Source organism: Pan troglodytes, chromosome 2, assembly GCF_028858775.2.
Source record: "Pan troglodytes isolate AG18354 chromosome 2, NHGRI_mPanTro3-v2.0_pri, whole genome shotgun sequence".
NCBI lineage: Eukaryota > Metazoa > Chordata > Mammalia > Primates > Hominidae > Pan > Pan troglodytes.
The window spans coordinates 197814672-197830809 of NC_086015.1; the positions used below are offsets into that span (position 1 = coordinate 197814672).

General features: G+C 46.9%; 2 protein-coding genes and 1 long non-coding RNA gene across 8 annotated transcripts in view; 1 reads left to right on the plus strand and 2 right to left on the minus strand.

Moving 5' to 3' along the window:
* TMEM44 (transmembrane protein 44) overlaps positions 1-2645 on the minus strand; it is a 45892-nt gene extending 43247 nt beyond the window's left edge. The window contains exon 1 of one of the 6 annotated variants that reach the window (XM_063806427.1): positions 2396-2605. In XM_063806427.1, the coding sequence (XP_063662497.1) occupies positions 2396-2541 (146 nt within the window). In that variant the 5' untranslated portion in view covers positions 2542-2605. Of the gene's footprint in view, positions 1-1912; positions 2306-2395 lie in introns of those variants that run through there. The other 5 variants (XM_024355873.3, XM_016942528.4, XM_054682407.2 and 2 more) reach the window with 5 other exon arrangements.
* LOC134809510 (uncharacterized) lies at positions 1919-13899 on the plus strand. Its single transcript, XR_010155403.1, has 2 exons — positions 1919-2001; positions 13173-13899. It is a non-coding gene; the product is annotated as an uncharacterized LOC134809510 (long non-coding RNA).
* Positions 9643-16138, minus strand: part of LSG1 (large 60S subunit nuclear export GTPase 1) — a 31081-nt gene continuing 24585 nt past the window's right edge. Inside the window, exons 12-14 of the mRNA XM_516958.9 lie at positions 14571-14650; positions 13071-13244; positions 9643-11116 (exon numbers count right to left, since the gene is read on the minus strand). Of these exons, the coding sequence (XP_516958.3) occupies positions 10937-11116; positions 13071-13244; positions 14571-14650 (434 nt within the window). The 3' untranslated portion in view covers positions 9643-10936. The remainder of the gene's footprint in view (positions 11117-13070; positions 13245-14570; positions 14651-16138) is intronic.

Below are 16138 nucleotides of genomic sequence, written 5' to 3' on the forward strand. Positions count from 1 at the left end.
TTTCTATCGGCGTCACCGATAGGGCCTCTGAAATACGTTGTCGTACCTGCCTCCCGATGGGGCTGGCTGTTTCTATTGGCGTCACTGATAGGGCCTCTGAAATACGTTGTCGTACCTGCCTCCTTGCTACACTTCTCTGGAGACACCGAGGCAGGGCGGCAGTGCTGGCTTCATTTCCACTCAGCAGAGGGTGGTGCTCATTCCACATCCTTAGGACTATTTAGCTGATTCTGAGCGCCTGTCCTTGGGAATGGTGGATGAGGACAGAGGGCTCTTGGTTTTCTAAACATTTCCTGACCTGCTGGCCCAAGCCTGAAGCTCACAGTGGCAACATCAACTTTAATCTGGGCCCTGGGCTCCTAAAACCAATTGAAGACCAAGGAGTGGAGATTCTTAAATTGGAGACTCCCAGAGGCGGACCCAAATTAGAAATAATTTATATCAACCCTCCCATTTGAGAGGACAAAACTGAGGCCTCTGGTGAGAAGGTGAGTTAATGGTGGTCTTCTGGCTTCACCTGCAGGGGCTTTGCTCCGTACCCTGTTGTTCTCAACCACTTCCCCAGCTCTTGGGGCCAGGGTGCCAGCTGACCTTAACCCAGCCCACACACCACTCCGAAGAGACATTCTTCTAAGAGAAAGGGGAGCAGGGGAGGTTCAGGGATGGCAAGGCCCTGAAAACAAATGGGTATGTCCAGATCCCAGGCAGGGTGAGAAGCAGAGGCTCGCTCTTAACCCCTCCAAGGTTGGCAAAGTGCCTAACAGTGCTGGTCTGAGGACAACTGTGAGGAACAAAAGGATAATGCGTGTCCAGCGCCTTGTTAGTTTCCAGCCTCTGATCTGGACAGTTTAATCTCTTTTACCAGCCTGCCTCTTTTCAATAGGATCTGGGGTTTTGGTTCTTTCCTTTTACTCAGACAAGTTATTTAACCTCTCAGAACCTCAGTGTTCCCTCCTGAAAGTGGGGGGGGGGTAACAGCACCTACCTCCTGGTGCTGATATTGTGAGTGGCAGGCATTGAATGAGTTAATGAATGCAACACTGGGCCTACAGTAAATGTTCTAAGGCGTCTTTTTATTTGTATTCCAGTCACTGGGTAGTGGGGCTGCAGAATCTCCGCAATACGACCAAATGCCTTAGGAGAATATCCACCGAGTGCCCACGGGGAGACAGTTCTAACCTCTCCCAGGGGTGCTGGTCCTTTCTCCCCTGCCAGGGAATGCTTGGGCGGCACCATCCTGAGCACTGCTAGTGGATTTCCATGCCTAGGACAGAGCGGCTGAGGACCTGGAGATTCACTCTTAGAACTTAGGCTACCGTGGGCATCTGGACAAACCAGTCCAGGTGCTGGACAGACCAGGGCAAAGACAGGCCAGCTGGATCATCACTACCTCCCTTCCCACCTAAGAGGACTTTGGGTAGACTGAGGCCAGAAACATCAAGGGACTTGCCAAGGTCCTAAGAGTTGGTGGCCTAGCTGGAGCAATACAAATGTTTAATGAGCATTTACTAAGTGCTTTAACGGTACTGACTCATCGAATCCTCCCATCATCCTATGAGGTATTATCTCTGGTCATAGGAGGCCCAGAGAGGTTCTGGAGCTTGCCCAGGTCACACTGCGAGTCAATGGGGAAGGGCTGACAACAGCACCCAGGGCTCGCGGTGTCCTCGGGGCCCCATCCGCTGCACCACCCAGCCTCCTCCCTTTGGCTCACAGCCCAGCTTCCCTGTGCGTGGGATCCGGAAAGAAGATCCCACTTCAGTCTACAGAGCAATGTTCCATTGGATCCTATTACTGAGCCATCTCCTTCGTCCCCCTTTCCGCCCCCTCCTCTAGGTTTCCGAGAGGGAGCAGCAGGGGATTGGCGCCCGTTTCCCCGCCCGACAGCCCCCCCGACCCGTGGCCCCATTACAGCACGTGGGCGGCGATCCAGCAGGAGGAGGCGCAGATCCACAGGCCGAAGGAGATGCAGACGCGGTGGCGGGCGAAGCAGCGGTCCAGGTAGTCCCAGTCCCAGAGCGCGGGCGCGGGGCTGGGCGCCTCCCCCATGGCGCGGCTGGGCGCGCGGCGCGGGGCCGGGGACCTGGGCGCAGCCTCCCTCGCCGCGGGCAGCCCCGAGCGCCGCCGCCCCGCGTCCCCTTCTCTGGGTTCCGTTCCGCCGCGGCGCCTCCGGCCGAGCGCACCGACCGCGGGCAGAGAAGGGCGCGCTCCCGGGCGCGGGCGGCGGCGGCGAAGGCGCCGGGGAAAAGTTTCCGGGACCGCGCGCTCCCCACCCTTCGCGCTATTGTCGGGGGTCGGCAGGGCGGAGGCCGCCCCCCAGCGGCGGGAGCCGGGAGCTGCGCGCGCACAAAGACTGCGGCCCCCGCCCCCCGCCGACCTCTTCGCGGTCACCCACCTCCAACATCCTGGCCGGAGCGGGGCGGGCGGCTGGGCTCGCGGACGGCCGAGTCCCTGCCGGTCGCTGTAAGGCAGGGCGTCCCTTCCTGCGTATTCTCCACATTTCCTGAGCCAACAGCAATTAGTTGCGCTGCTGAAGCGCATGGGTGCTGGGATCCCGAGGTGAAGGGGGCGTGGTCCTGATCGCGGACAGGGCGCAGTAAAAAGGGTGGGGTGCAAGGCCAGGAAGGAGGAAACAAACGTGCCGGAGAACAAATACCCCTACATCTGCCTCTCACTCTCCTTTCTGAAGCTGCCAACGGCACCCTCTGCCCCCAGGCAGTCGCCCAAGCCCGGCTCCTGGATGTCATCCTAGCCCACGGCCCCGCAGCCAAGAGCTGGTTATCTCTGCAACCGGCCGCCTCCTGTCCAGCCACACGCCGCACAGTTCAAGTACACAGGGCTGTTTTTCTTGAGAGTAAACTATTATTGTAATTTTTAAATCTCCTTATTGATTTTAGTAGGTTTGTTTAAAGCAAGACATGACTTCAAAAAAATATTTCTATAGAAGGAGAAGGATTGAAAAAAAGAAATCTTTTTTTTTAATTTTCAAAAACTACAGCTTTATTTAGATATTATTTATATGCCATAGTCTTTTTTTTTTTTTTTTTTTTTTTTTGAGACAGAGTCTCACTCTGTTGCCCAGGCTGGAATGCAATGGTGCGATCTCAGCTCCCTGCAGCCTCTGCCTCCCAGGTTCAAGCAATTCTCCTGCCTCAGCCTCCCAAGTAGCTGGGACTACAGGTGCGTGCCACCACACCCGAGTAATTTTTGTATTTTTAGTAGAGACGGTGTTTCACCATGTTGGCCAGGCTGGTCTTGAACTCCTGACCTCGTGATCTGCCCTCCTCAGCCTCTTAAAGTGCTGGGATTACAGGTGTGAGCCACCACATCCAGCCTACATAGTACTTTTTAAAATGTACAATTCTGGCCAGGCACGGTGGCTCACACCTGTAGTCCCTGCACTTTGGGAGGCTGAGGCAGGCGGATCATTTGAGGTCAGGAGTTCAAGACCGGCCTGGCCAACATGGGAAACACGGTCTCTACTAAAAATACAAAAATTAGCCGGGCATGGTGGTGCGCGCCTGTAATCCCAGCACTTTGGGAGGCCGAGGCAGGTGGATCACTTGAGGTCAGGAGTTTGAGACCACCCTGGCCAACATGGTGAAACCCCATCTCTACTAAAAACACAAAAATTAGCCAGGCATGGTGGCAGGCACCTGTAATCCCAGCTACTCGGGAGACTGAGGCAGGAGAATCGCTTGAACCTGGGAGGCGGAGATTGCTGTGAGCTGAGATGGCGCCACTGCACTCCAGCCTGGGCGACAGAGCAAGACTCCATCTCAAAACAAAACAAAAAATAAAATGTACAATTCAGCAGTTTTTAGTGTATCCATAGTGTTGTGCAACCAACATCACTGTCTACTTTTAGAACATTTTCATCACCCCCATCTGAAAAGAACCCGGCCCACTGGCAGTTACTGTCCACTCCCCTCAACACTCCCAGCCCAGGAATCGCAAATCTACCTTCTGTCTCTATGGATTTGCCCATTTTGGACATTCCACATCAATGGAATCATCCACTATATGACCTTTCTGTGACTTTCACTTAGCATGTTTTCAAGGTTCATTCATGTTGCTGCGTGTATCAGTACTTCATTCCTGTTTATGGCTCATCATAATACATGGTATGGATATTTTTATACCACATTTCGTTTATCCACTCATTAGTGGGATGTTTGGATTGCTTTCACGTTTGGGCTATTATGAATAATGCTGCTCTGAACATTTGTGCACAAGTTTTTGTGTGGACACAGGTTTCATGTTCTCTTGGGTATATACCTAGGCGTGTCCTTGCTGGGATCTGTGGTAACTGTGTTTAATGTTTTGAGGAATTGCCAGACTATTTTCCAAAGTGGCTACACTATTTTAGTGGTTCACTGTGTTTTCAAAGTTATGATTTGGCTTGGTAAGGTGGCTCATGCCTGTAATCCCAGCACTCTGGGAGGCCAAGGTGGGAGGATCAGTGGAGCCCAGGAGTTGGAGACCAGCCTAGACAACATAGGGAGACCCCAGTCTCTCAAAACAAAACAAAGTTATAACCTCTCAGGAGAAATGAAATCTAATCACTAATTTGATGGTATTAGATTGGTGCAAAAGTAATTGTGGTTTTGGCTATTAAAAGTACTGGAAGCGGTAGCTCACGCCTGTAATCACAGCACTTTGGGAGGCTGAGGCGGGTGGATCACTTGAGGTCAGGAGTTCCGGACCAGCCTGGCCAACATGGTGAAACCCTGTCTCTACTAAAAATACAAAAATTAGCCGGGTGTGGTGGCAGGCACCTGTAATCCCAGCTACTTGGGAGGCGGAGGCAGGAGAATCTCTTGAACCTGGGAGGCAGAGGTTGCAGTGAGCCGAGATCACGCCACTGCACTCCAGCCTGGGCAACAGAGCAAGACTCTGTCTCAAACAAACAAACAAACAAACAAAACAAAACAAAAAAAGCCAGATAAATAAAAGTACTTTGGTACAAAAGTAATTGCAGTTTTGGCCATTAAAAGCAAGCTTTGGTGCAAAAGTATTTGCGGTTTTGGCCATTAAAAGTAAGCCACTTTTTTGGGCCATTAAAAGTGGCTTACATTTAATGGCCAAAATCGCAATTACTTTTGCACCAAACTATATTAGGTGGCGCCTTTAGGAACCAGAAAGCAGACCCTTCAACTAAATCTGCAGGCACCTTGATCTCGGACTTCCTAGCTTCCACAACTGTGAAAAACAAATCTGTGTTATTTACACACCACTCAGTCCAAAGCATTTTGTTATAGTAGCTCAAATAGACTAAGACAGGCATTGCGTTAGGAGCTGGGAACACACTATTGAGTAAAACAGACATGGGTCCTACTTACTTGGAGCTTACAGTCCAGTAGGAGAGACAGAAATTAAGCAAGCAACTGGCGGGGCACTGTGGCTCACGCCTGTAATCCCAGCAATTAGCGGGGCTGAGGCGAGTGGATCACTTGAGCTCTGGAGTTTGAGGTCAGCCTAAGTAACATGGTGAAACCCCATGTCAACAAAAACTACAAAAAATTAGCCTGGCGTGGTTGCATGCATCTGTCCCAGCTACCTGGGAGGCTGAGATGGGAGGATCACTTGAGCCCTGGAGGCGGAGGTTGCAGTGAGTTGAGACTGCACCACTGCACTCCAGCCTGGGCAACAGAGCAAGACCGTGTCTCAAAAAAAAGAAATTAAGCAAGCAACTGAACAAAAAGATACAATTAAAATGGTTTTTACCAAAAAGGGCCAAAATTAAAATAATAAAACAATTAAGATGAAGTGTTATAAAATGAATGGAGGAATGAGTCAAGTGTTAAAAGAAAAAAAATACATAACCAAGTTTCTCATAGTCTATAAATACTAAGTACCCACAGGGTCTTTCTAGCCGAGCCACTGCCCACACTGTTGAAGGACCCCCCGTCTGAAATTCCTGCCATCTCTTCCTGGAACTTCTGGTGTGTCCTGTGTGCTTATCAGTGGTCATCTCTGCCTTTACCTTCCTCAGATACTAACCTGTGATTGCCTGGATCCTAGCTCTCCTGGGGACATTGTCCACCTGCTGCTCGCTATCCTGCTAAAGCAGGGAAGTGCCCCACCCAGTCTTGTGTCATCCTCTCACCAGGCCCTGGGGCAGAGCTCCCTGTGCTGTGAGTTTTGTAGAGACTTGGAGAACGGCTCAGCATGAACCCTCAGAGCTGGGCCTGATTTAAAAGGTGCTTCACTCCTCCCCACCTACTCTGGGCTGGGTTTACACACCTCAGCAGTTTGTTCTTAGATTAGTGGTTAGTTCTTAACCTTTTTTTGTGACCCGTTTGAGAATCTGAAAAAACAAAAACAAAAACACCTCATCCTTGAAAAATATGAATATATGTACACACCACACATAGTTCCTCATACAATTTTAAAAAATTTATGAACCAGCCCCCACCCACTGAAATTCAACTATGGATTCCATGGAGCCCAGACTACAAACCCCCCGTTCAAGGGTTTGAGTCCTTTGCTTCGAGTCCCCTGCCTGAGCAGTTGGGGCAGCGTGGTCCATAGATCACTGGTATCACAGCCACTCTGCCTATCAAGAACATAGACATACTAAATCCAGCTCCTGGGCACGTGTCCTTGGACTCGGCATGGATTCGTTTCCGGTGGCCACTGTAACAAATCAGCACAACTTCAGTGGATTCCCTCACGGTTCCGGAGGCTAGAAGTTAGAAATCAGTTTCACTAGGCCAAAGCCAGGGTGTCAGCAGGGCTGTACCCATTCTGGGGGCTATAGGGGGAGAATCTATCATTCCCTTGCCTCTTCCAGCTTCTGGTGACTGCCAGCATTCCTTCCCTTAATGGCGTCACCCAGGTCGATCCATCTCTGCCTTTCGTGATCACATTGCCTTTTCCTCCGTGTGTGTCATGTCTCCCTCTGCCTCTCTCTTAGACACTTGTGATTACATTCATGGTCTACTCAGATAATCTGCGATAATCTCCCCATCCTTAATTTAATCACAACTGGCTGGGCGCGGTGGCTAACCCCTGTAATCCCAGCACTTTGGGAGGCTGGGGTGGGCAGATCACAAGGTTAAGAGATCGAGACCATCCTGGCCAACAAGGTGAAACCCCGTCTCTACTAAAAATGCAAAAATTAGCTGGGTGTGGTGGTGCGTGCCTGTAATCCCAGCTACTCGGGAGGGATTACAGCTACTGAGGCAGAAGAATTGCTTGAACCTGGGAGGCAGAGGTTGCAATGAGCCAAGCTCGTGCCACTGCACTCCAGCCTGGTGACAGAGACTCCATCTCAAGACCAAAAAAAAAAAAAAATTTTTTTATCACAACCACAAAGACCCTTTTTCCATATAAGGTAACATTTGCAGTTTCCAGGGATTAGGGCCTGATATATTCAGGAACCATTATTCAGCCTCCTACACTGCATCTCCACAAGCTTCATGACAATTCTTACAAGAAACTATGGGTTTTGGAGATGGCCCTCAGTCGGGGAGCTGCTCCCCGTCACTGGACAAGCTGGCTCACAGAAGGAAGCAATGGGAGGCTGGGTGCGATGGCTCACACCTGTAATCCCAGCATTTTGGGAGGCTGAGGCGGGTGGATCATTTGAGATCAGGAGTTTGAGACCAGCGTGGCCAACATGGTGAAACCCTGTCTCTACTAAAAATACAAAAAATAGCCAGGCATGGTGGTGGTGCCTGTAATCCCAGCTACTTGGGAGGCTGAGGCAGATCACTTGAGCCCAGGAGGCGGAGGTTACAGTGAGCAGAGATCGTGCCACTGCACTCCAGCTTGGGCGACAAAGCAGGACTCTGTCTCAAAAAACAAGCAAACAAACAAAACAGAAGCAATGGGAAGAGTGTGGGCTCTGAAGCCTGCTGATGTTACACTGGAATTTTCCCTCCGCATTGCAGCAGCTGTGCTGTGACTTGGGGCAAAGCACTGGTCCTCTCTGCACTTGTGTGTTCCTTTCTGTAAAAGGAGGAAGGTCAGCTAATGCGGGGGAGACATGCAGCTCAGTTCTTGGTTCTCATCCCTACCTATCCTCTGTTGGGGATCTCATCGGGTCTCTGGCTTTAACTACTGTCCCTGTACCTGCACCTCCCGAATGTGCAGCTCCAGGTCACCTCCTTCTCAAACTTTAGACTCACATACGCAGCTGCCTACTTGATAACTTGACGTCTCCCCTGCATGCCTAATTGCACACGTCTAAAGCCAAACTCCTGGCTCTCCCTCACAGGGCTCTTCCACCGCAGTCATCCTTGCTTCAGCTGACTTGCTGTCCGGTCCTGGGGGGCCCAAGCCCCAGTGCCTGCGCCACTCTATTACAAAGACACCTCTAAAGGGTGAAGAGTGCCATCTTTCTACCAGGCTGTGAGCTTCTTGCAGCCAGGGTTGTTTAGTTTACACTTGCATCCTCAGCTTCTAGCTCAGTGCCTGGCACATAATAAGGAAAATATTTACTGAATGAATGCAGTGATTTTTTGATTTTTTTTTTTTTTTTTTTTTTTTTTTGAGACTGTCTTGTTCTGTCTGTTGCCCAGGCTGGAGTGCAGGGGTGCGATCTTGGCTCACCGCAACCTCTGCCTCCTGGGATTACAGGTGCGTAACACCACGCCCGGCTAATTTTGGTATTTTTAGTAGAGACGGGGTTTCACCATGTTGGCCAGGCTAGTCTTAAACTCCTGACCTCAAGTGATCCACCCGCCTCAGCCTCCCAAAGTGCTGGGATTACAGGCGTGAGCCACCATGCCTGGCTGGATATGCTGATTTTTAAACAAGCCATAAAAATACGACATGTACTACAGCAGGGGCATCTTTAAAGTACATTGACGACACCCCGCATTGTGGGCGGGGGTGTGTGGGGGAAGGTTTCCAAGAAATAATGCATGAGCTGGGCCTTGGAGAATGTTTGCTTTTGGCAACAAGGCCATGGCAGCCGCTCTGCAGAGGCCCTTGGAGGCGGCAAGAGATGGTATAGGGAGAAAGGCAAATAGCAGAGGGAGGGCAGCACCTGCAGGAGGGGAGGCGAGACGGTCAGCGTTCAGTAGCGAGGGAGTCGGGACTTCATCCTGCCGTGAACACTTTGGACGGTATCTTCTAACTAGCTCCCTCCGGGTCATTAGAACCCTGCCCAGGTTCTCCCTGTACTTTCCACAGGGCTCTGCACGTGGTCGGCCCTCAGGAAATGAATCAGTTCCTTAACCAGGCTCCTCAGAGGTCCAGCAGCTGCCCAGGAGCTAAAGATAATGTTTTTGGCCATGGTTCAGAGTTAGCCAAAAAGAAAAACTAACAAGAGGACCGCAGCACTTGTCCTCCTGGACAGTGGGCAGTGATGTGACTGCTCAAAGGCATTTCCTGTTGGCAGAGGTGGCAGGACCTCAGGCACCGTCCTTCTGAAGGAAAGGCTGCAGCGGCCTGGGCGGCCCTACGGGAGTGGGCAGCCAGTGGTGACCATAAATCCCAGCCGCCTGGCGGAGACAGGCCAGCAGCTCAACAGCTTTCTCTTCTGGGAGGGCACGTTGCTTGAATCCGGGAGAGGGAGGTTCCAGTGAGCCGAGATCACGCCACTGCACTCCAGCCTGGGCGACAGAGTGAGACTCCGTCTCAAAAAAAAAAAAAAAAAAAAAAGAAAACCGGAAATACCAGAGACAGTAATTTATAAAGAAAAGAGGTTTAATTGGCTCACGGTCCTGTAGGTGGTACAGGAAGCACAGCAGCTTTTGCTTCTAGGGAGGCCTCAGGAAACTTACAATCATGTTAGAAGGCGAAGGAGAAGCAGGCACATCTTATATGGCCAGAGCAGGAGGGAGACAGAGGGGAGGCGCCACACACTTTGAAGCAACCAGATGTGATGAGGACTCAGTATCACGAGAACAGCACTGAGGGGGTGGTGCTAAACCCTTCGTGAGGACTCTGCCCCATAATCCCATCACCTCCCACCAGGTCCCCCCTCCCACCAGGGGGCTTACATTTCAACATGGGACTCGGTGAGGACACAGGTCCAAACCACATCAATAGTGCTTTCATGTTTTCGATGATCTTTTGTAACTATGTTATTGAACTATAATTTACATACCATACAATTCACCAACGTAAAGTGTGTAATTCAGTGGTCTTAAGCATATTCAGAGTTGTGTGACCATCGCTATAGTCAATTTTAGGACATTTTTATCACTGCAAAAGAAAGACCTCAATCTTCCCATTCCTCCCATCCTGAAGCAACCACTAATCTACTTCCTCTATATGGAGATTTGCTTATTCTGGACATTTTAAATAAGTGGAATAACCAGTGAAGATGGGGGCTAGGTAGTAAATACTGCAGCTTCCCTGTCACCTGGTGGTTACATTCTACATGTTCCTTAGTGGACGTGAGCCCCCGCTGCACACTAACTGAACCCAAGTCCCTTGTTTAGAGTCGGAGGAACCCAACTAGGACACTCAGAATGGGGAATTTCTCTTTCACCTTCGTCCCAAATGTGTCTCGTGAACCATCCCTTGCAAATTTTTTTTCTTGTGATGCAGTCTCACTCTGTCGCCCAGGCTGGAGTGCAGTGGCGCAATCTCCGTTCACTGCAAACTCTGCCTCCCGGGTTCAAGTGATTCTCCTGCCTCGGCCTCCCGAGTAGCTGGGATTACAGGTGTGCGCCACCACGCCTGGCTAATTTTTTTGTATTTTTAGTAGAGACGGGGTTTCACCATGTTGGTGCGTGAGCCACTGTGCCCGGCCAGGAGTAGGATTCTCGGGCTCCCAGATGACTCCTTTTCGTCAGAGTTGGTGTTTCCAGGAGGCCCTTGGTCTTGACATGGAGACTGTTGGGTGCAGCTGTGCTCCGCAAGAGCAGGGCCCATTCTACAGTGCTAGTGTCTTGGGACAGTTCCACAGGCAACAGGCAGCTTCTGCTCTTTTCCATCTGCACAATGCAGATGACATTTCTGTTGCAGCCCAACCTCACATATCCAGGTGCTTGTAGAGTCTACGACTTTTTTCTTTTTTATTTCTGTTGCCATGTATCTTCCAGGGCTTCCCCGCCCCGTTCTCAGAGCTCACAGCGGCTGCAGTCACTACACCACTCCCGGGCTTGTAACCCATCACAGCCTGGACTCCTTTGGTCAAAGCCCTCACATTCTCCTAGGAAATAAAAGAGAAAACATTATCTGAGCTGTCAGCAGGCTATCCTTTAAGGGATATGCACAGTACTATTAGTGGATCACTTCAAGATAAAAAGGAGTCAGTCACTGGGTGAACTTCCGCCCCCCTCCCCTTCACTGGTCCTCCTTCCCCCCCAGCATTCTGTCTTCAGTTCATCTCTTCCCCCTCCTCATTCCCTCGTCAACTTTGTTTAGTCCCATACTTTCAAATGCCATCTACAACTAGACTTAATACCAGCTGTGTTCTGGAAATTTGTCTTAATATCAAAACTTAACCTGCTTCAACCACATTAGAAATGGACTGTAAACAAATTTAAAGTTTACTTAGTAAAAAAAAAAATTAGTACCCTACGATTTGCAAGTTACTTATAATAGTAAAATATTACTCTAGAGGGTTACGGTTTAGACATATGAATTATATTAAAATTATGACAAGTTTTCAGCTTTCTGGTACATAGCTTTTAGAAACCTATAAACATTTAAAATTTCAAATGAAATGTTCTGTCTGACAGCTGTAGGCCCAAGAATAAACTTGCAATCTTTTTGCATGTTGGTAAATTTTCTTCCAAATACTGGTACGTACCAACTTGAAAACAATTCAAACTAGGAGCTACAAACATCTAAGTTTTATCCCAGCTTTGCAATTTAAAGCAAGTGCCCTTGGGTAACTCAGTCTCTTTGAGCCTCAGTGTCCTCAAGGAATAATACTTGCTTGGCCTGCTTCACAGGCTCATTGTGTAAGGCATGCAGATAAAGCACGGGATAAATACAAAAACATTCTCTGGATATAGCTGATCACCCCATCCTAACCCCTGTCCTATTTTTGCTACAGTAGTCACTTAAAAACATTTTTAACCTACACTGGGTACAACTGTGTGATTTAGCTCTTTTGCATGTACATTTGACCTTTAAAATACTGCCTACAAATTGTAGCTGTGATATAAGCAACTGAAGTTATCAATATTTTAAAGTGCAGAAGACATTTATGAAGTCTGTTTCTTTAGCACTTTCTATCACCAAATGTGTTGGCTCAGAGAAAAGACAACTGACTAAATGGGTGCAAATATTTGTAAATCATAAATCTGATATGGGACTTGTATCCAGAATATATAAAGAACTCTTACAACTTAATAATAGACATTTCTCTAAAGAAAATATACATGTGCCAATGAGCACATAAAGTGATGCTCAGCATCACTAGTAGTTGGGGAAATACTCATCAAAACTATAATGCAATACGTCACATCTATTAGGATGGCTAAAATAAAAAAAAGACGGGAAATAATAAACATTGACAAGGATGAGGAGACAATTAGAAACCTCATACATCACTGGGAGTAATGTAAAACAGCACAGCCGCTTTTGGAAAGTTTGGCAATACCTCAAATGTTAAACATGGGGTTACAATACGACCCAGCAACCCCACGCCGAGGTATATACTCAAGAGAGACGAAATCCATGTCTCCACAAAAACCTGTACACAAGTGTCCATTACACCATTATTCATAGTAGCCAAAAAGTGGAAACAACCCAAACGTCCCTCAAATGATAAATAGATAAACAAAATGTGGCATATCTATACAATGAAACATTATTCGGTAATAAAAAGGACTGAAATACTGACACAGGCTACAACATGGATGAATGTTTAAGATACCACGCTAAATGAAAGAAGCCTGTCACAAAGAGCACATAGTATGATTCCAGTCACGTGAAGTCTCCAGAACAGGCAAATCTGTTCATAAAGACTGATTATTGGTTGGCAGGGGCTGGGGGGAAAAGGGGGACAGGCAGTAACTGCTAATAAATAAGGTTTCTTTTGGGAATCATTAAACCCTTTCTGGGGTTAATAAAATGTGTTTATGGCATGTGATAATAAAGCTGTTATAAAAAGAGTGTTGGATCAGAAGTTTAAGAAAAGCTTTAAAACTTACTTGATGGAAAAAAGTTTTGTCAACGATATTTTCAATCTGCTTTGCTTTTTTATTTCTGCCTAGCTGCATTTTTATTTCATCACTGTTCATTTTGTTCTGTAGGAGTCGCTGGTGTTGATGCTGAAAAGTTACAGGATCTGTTCCAGGAGGAGGATGGCAGTACAGCAGCTTACCCTACAAAGACAACATGAATGACAACAGTGCAGCCTAAGCGCCATCTGTGGCCTCAGAGGAGACAGCTCCACCCAGTCACGCTCTGATGGAGCTTTCTGCCTTCTGGTTAAGTTAGCTGAGTTGAGTTTTGGTCTACTGCAGCTGAAGAGTCCTTTTTCTAATACATCAATGGTCAAAGTGTTCTAGAGACCTAGCTCTTCCCATGGCGCCCCAGACTAGGATGAAATCTCTTTCTTCTTTTCTCGTTTGCATTCCCACTTAAGTATTCTTCAGTATACGGACATGATCACACTTATGGTGAATATTTTCCAAAACCAAACTCAAGACATAACTGGACAGTTACGGTAATGCCGGGATAGACTGTTAAAGTCAGGAGAGTTCCTCGACTCCTGTATGTGGGGTTGCAGTTGCTCACTGGGTGCAAGTCTGCCTCTTTCCTTCATAAATGATCTGAAGGCTGTGACTATTTTTACCTCATCTTTACATCCTCCACAGTAAGTGGTAAACGAATACATGACTTATCCATACCAATAGCATGAACTGCTTTCTTCCTGAACTGAAGGCAAGCCCATATGGTTGCCACTGAGCTCCAAGAGCTCCACCGATGTGGTCTTGAGAAGAGGAGGAAATAAAGCCAAATCCTCACAACTGGTTATTAACAGGGCCCTGTAATGCTTATTTGTGGAAAGAAACTTAATAGATAACAATTACTGGGGGCTCATTATGTGCCAGGCATTGAGCTTAGTGCTACACACACACACACACACACACACACACACACAGAGTTTTCATTTATTTCCCATAATAATCTCATGAGATAGGCCCTGTTCATCTCCATTTTACTATGGGGAAACCCCCAAATAGCATGTTCTCATTTGAAAAGGAGAAATAGTAATCTCACAGACTTGTTACATATTTTTACTGAGAAGACGCACGTAAAACAGAACTATTTCTAGCAGGGTTAGCTTTCAAGAAATGTTAGCTGTTGTTATCGTTACTAGGCAAATATAGAGATAGGCATATAAACAGCTATACTACGAAGAAGACTGTGACAATAGTTGCAATCATAACAAGCAAAGGGCTGTAGGAGACAAAAAAAGCCAGATGCATATATTGGTGATTTTCACTCATAATAGGTGTTCAGAGATCTCCATCTTTTGTAATGTCTATAATCCATATAATGTTAACTACCCTACATCAAGAACACAACTCCAGTTTCAATGAAAAAATATTTCCTTTATAATCAAACAGGTTGCCATTATCTAAGAACACAGAATGTGGAAAAGACTTGTGTATTGGAGAGCATGAGAGGCAGGGTTCACTTACACTGACATAGTCCTTCAGGATGTAGCGCGCAGATCGAGGCTGGTCTGGCTGTCCATGTGCTGTCATGAATCCTCGCATGTCTGTGGAGAGAAAAGAATTTTGCAAAATCTTAGATGACAGAATATCACAACAAAGACAACTGAGGTGATGTAGCTTCTATTACTAAGCATTCTTACTCTTGGATTTTAAAAAATTAGGTATCATTGTAGAATATATATTGTTTAGCATTAAAAACACTAGATAATCCAGGAGAATATTTACTTATATCTGATATCCTAAAAATGCCACCTAGCACCACACTATGAAAGACAAATTCGATTTCTCTCTACTCCAGTTATTTCTTCTCTTTATTTTATTTTTATTTTATTTTTTGTTGAGATGGAGTCTCGTTCTGTTGCCCAGGCTGGAGTGCAGAGGCACAATCTTGGCTCACTGCAACCTCCACCTCCCAGGTTCAAGCAATTCTGATGCCTCAGCCTCCCAAGTACCTGGGATTACAGGCGCATGCCACCACGCCTGGCTACTTTTTGTATTTTTAGTAGAGATGGGGTTTCACCACGTTGGTCAGGCTGGTCTTGAACTCCTGACCTCAGGTGATCCACCCACCTCGGCCTCCCAAAGTGCTGGGATTACAGGCGTGAGGCACTACACCCAGCCTCCTTATTTTAAACATTTATTCATGGAGGCTACCTGTAGGAGAATGCTACGCTATCAATACTACTTGCAAAACAGAAAGCAACAGAGAAGTTTTCTTATTGAATGATGTACCTACATTTTTTCCCCAGTAAGATCCCTTTAATACTAACTCAATTAGAAAAGTAGCGAAGCACGGTGGTTAAGAACATGGCTTCAGCAGACAGGCTGGGTTCAAAACTCAGTTCCCTCACATACTAGCTGTCGAATGGCTTTTCCAGTTTAGAAGAAAATAGTTAGAATCCTAATTTACACAATATACAACAATAAATTTCGTCAGATTAAAAATCTAAATGTTAAAAAAGTAAGTAAATATTACAGGAAGATAGTTTTATCTTTTTGGGAGGGAGAAGACCTTCCCAAGTAAAACACCAAACCCAGTCAAACCAAAAAGGAAAAATATAGTCTATTAAAATTGTCAACTTCTTTGGGGCCAAAGAAACCATAGATTAACATTGGAAAAAATGTGTAGCACATATAACAAAGAACTTCTACAAATCATTGAGACAGAACCATGTATAGGAAAATGTGATTCCCAGAAGAAAAATAAATGGTCACAAAACATTTGGAAAGATGCTCAACTTCACTAGTATTTAAAGAAATACAAAGTAAAATGAGAGTAATCTGGCAATATCTTTGAAAATTTACTGTCAGAGATTTTCTTCTATATGGACTTGCAGATAGTGAACTTAGAAACTGTACGTGTGGTCATTTGCTTTTACAAACTGGCTTTTTCCTTACTCTGATTTTATCAGGCAGCATTAGATGAAACATCTTAAAAGACTCACGTTATTTTCAGTTGTATCGGAAGTGCAATCAAACTGGAAGTTTGGTGGAAGTCCACCTTTCTGCATTTTGCAGGCTAACATCCTGGA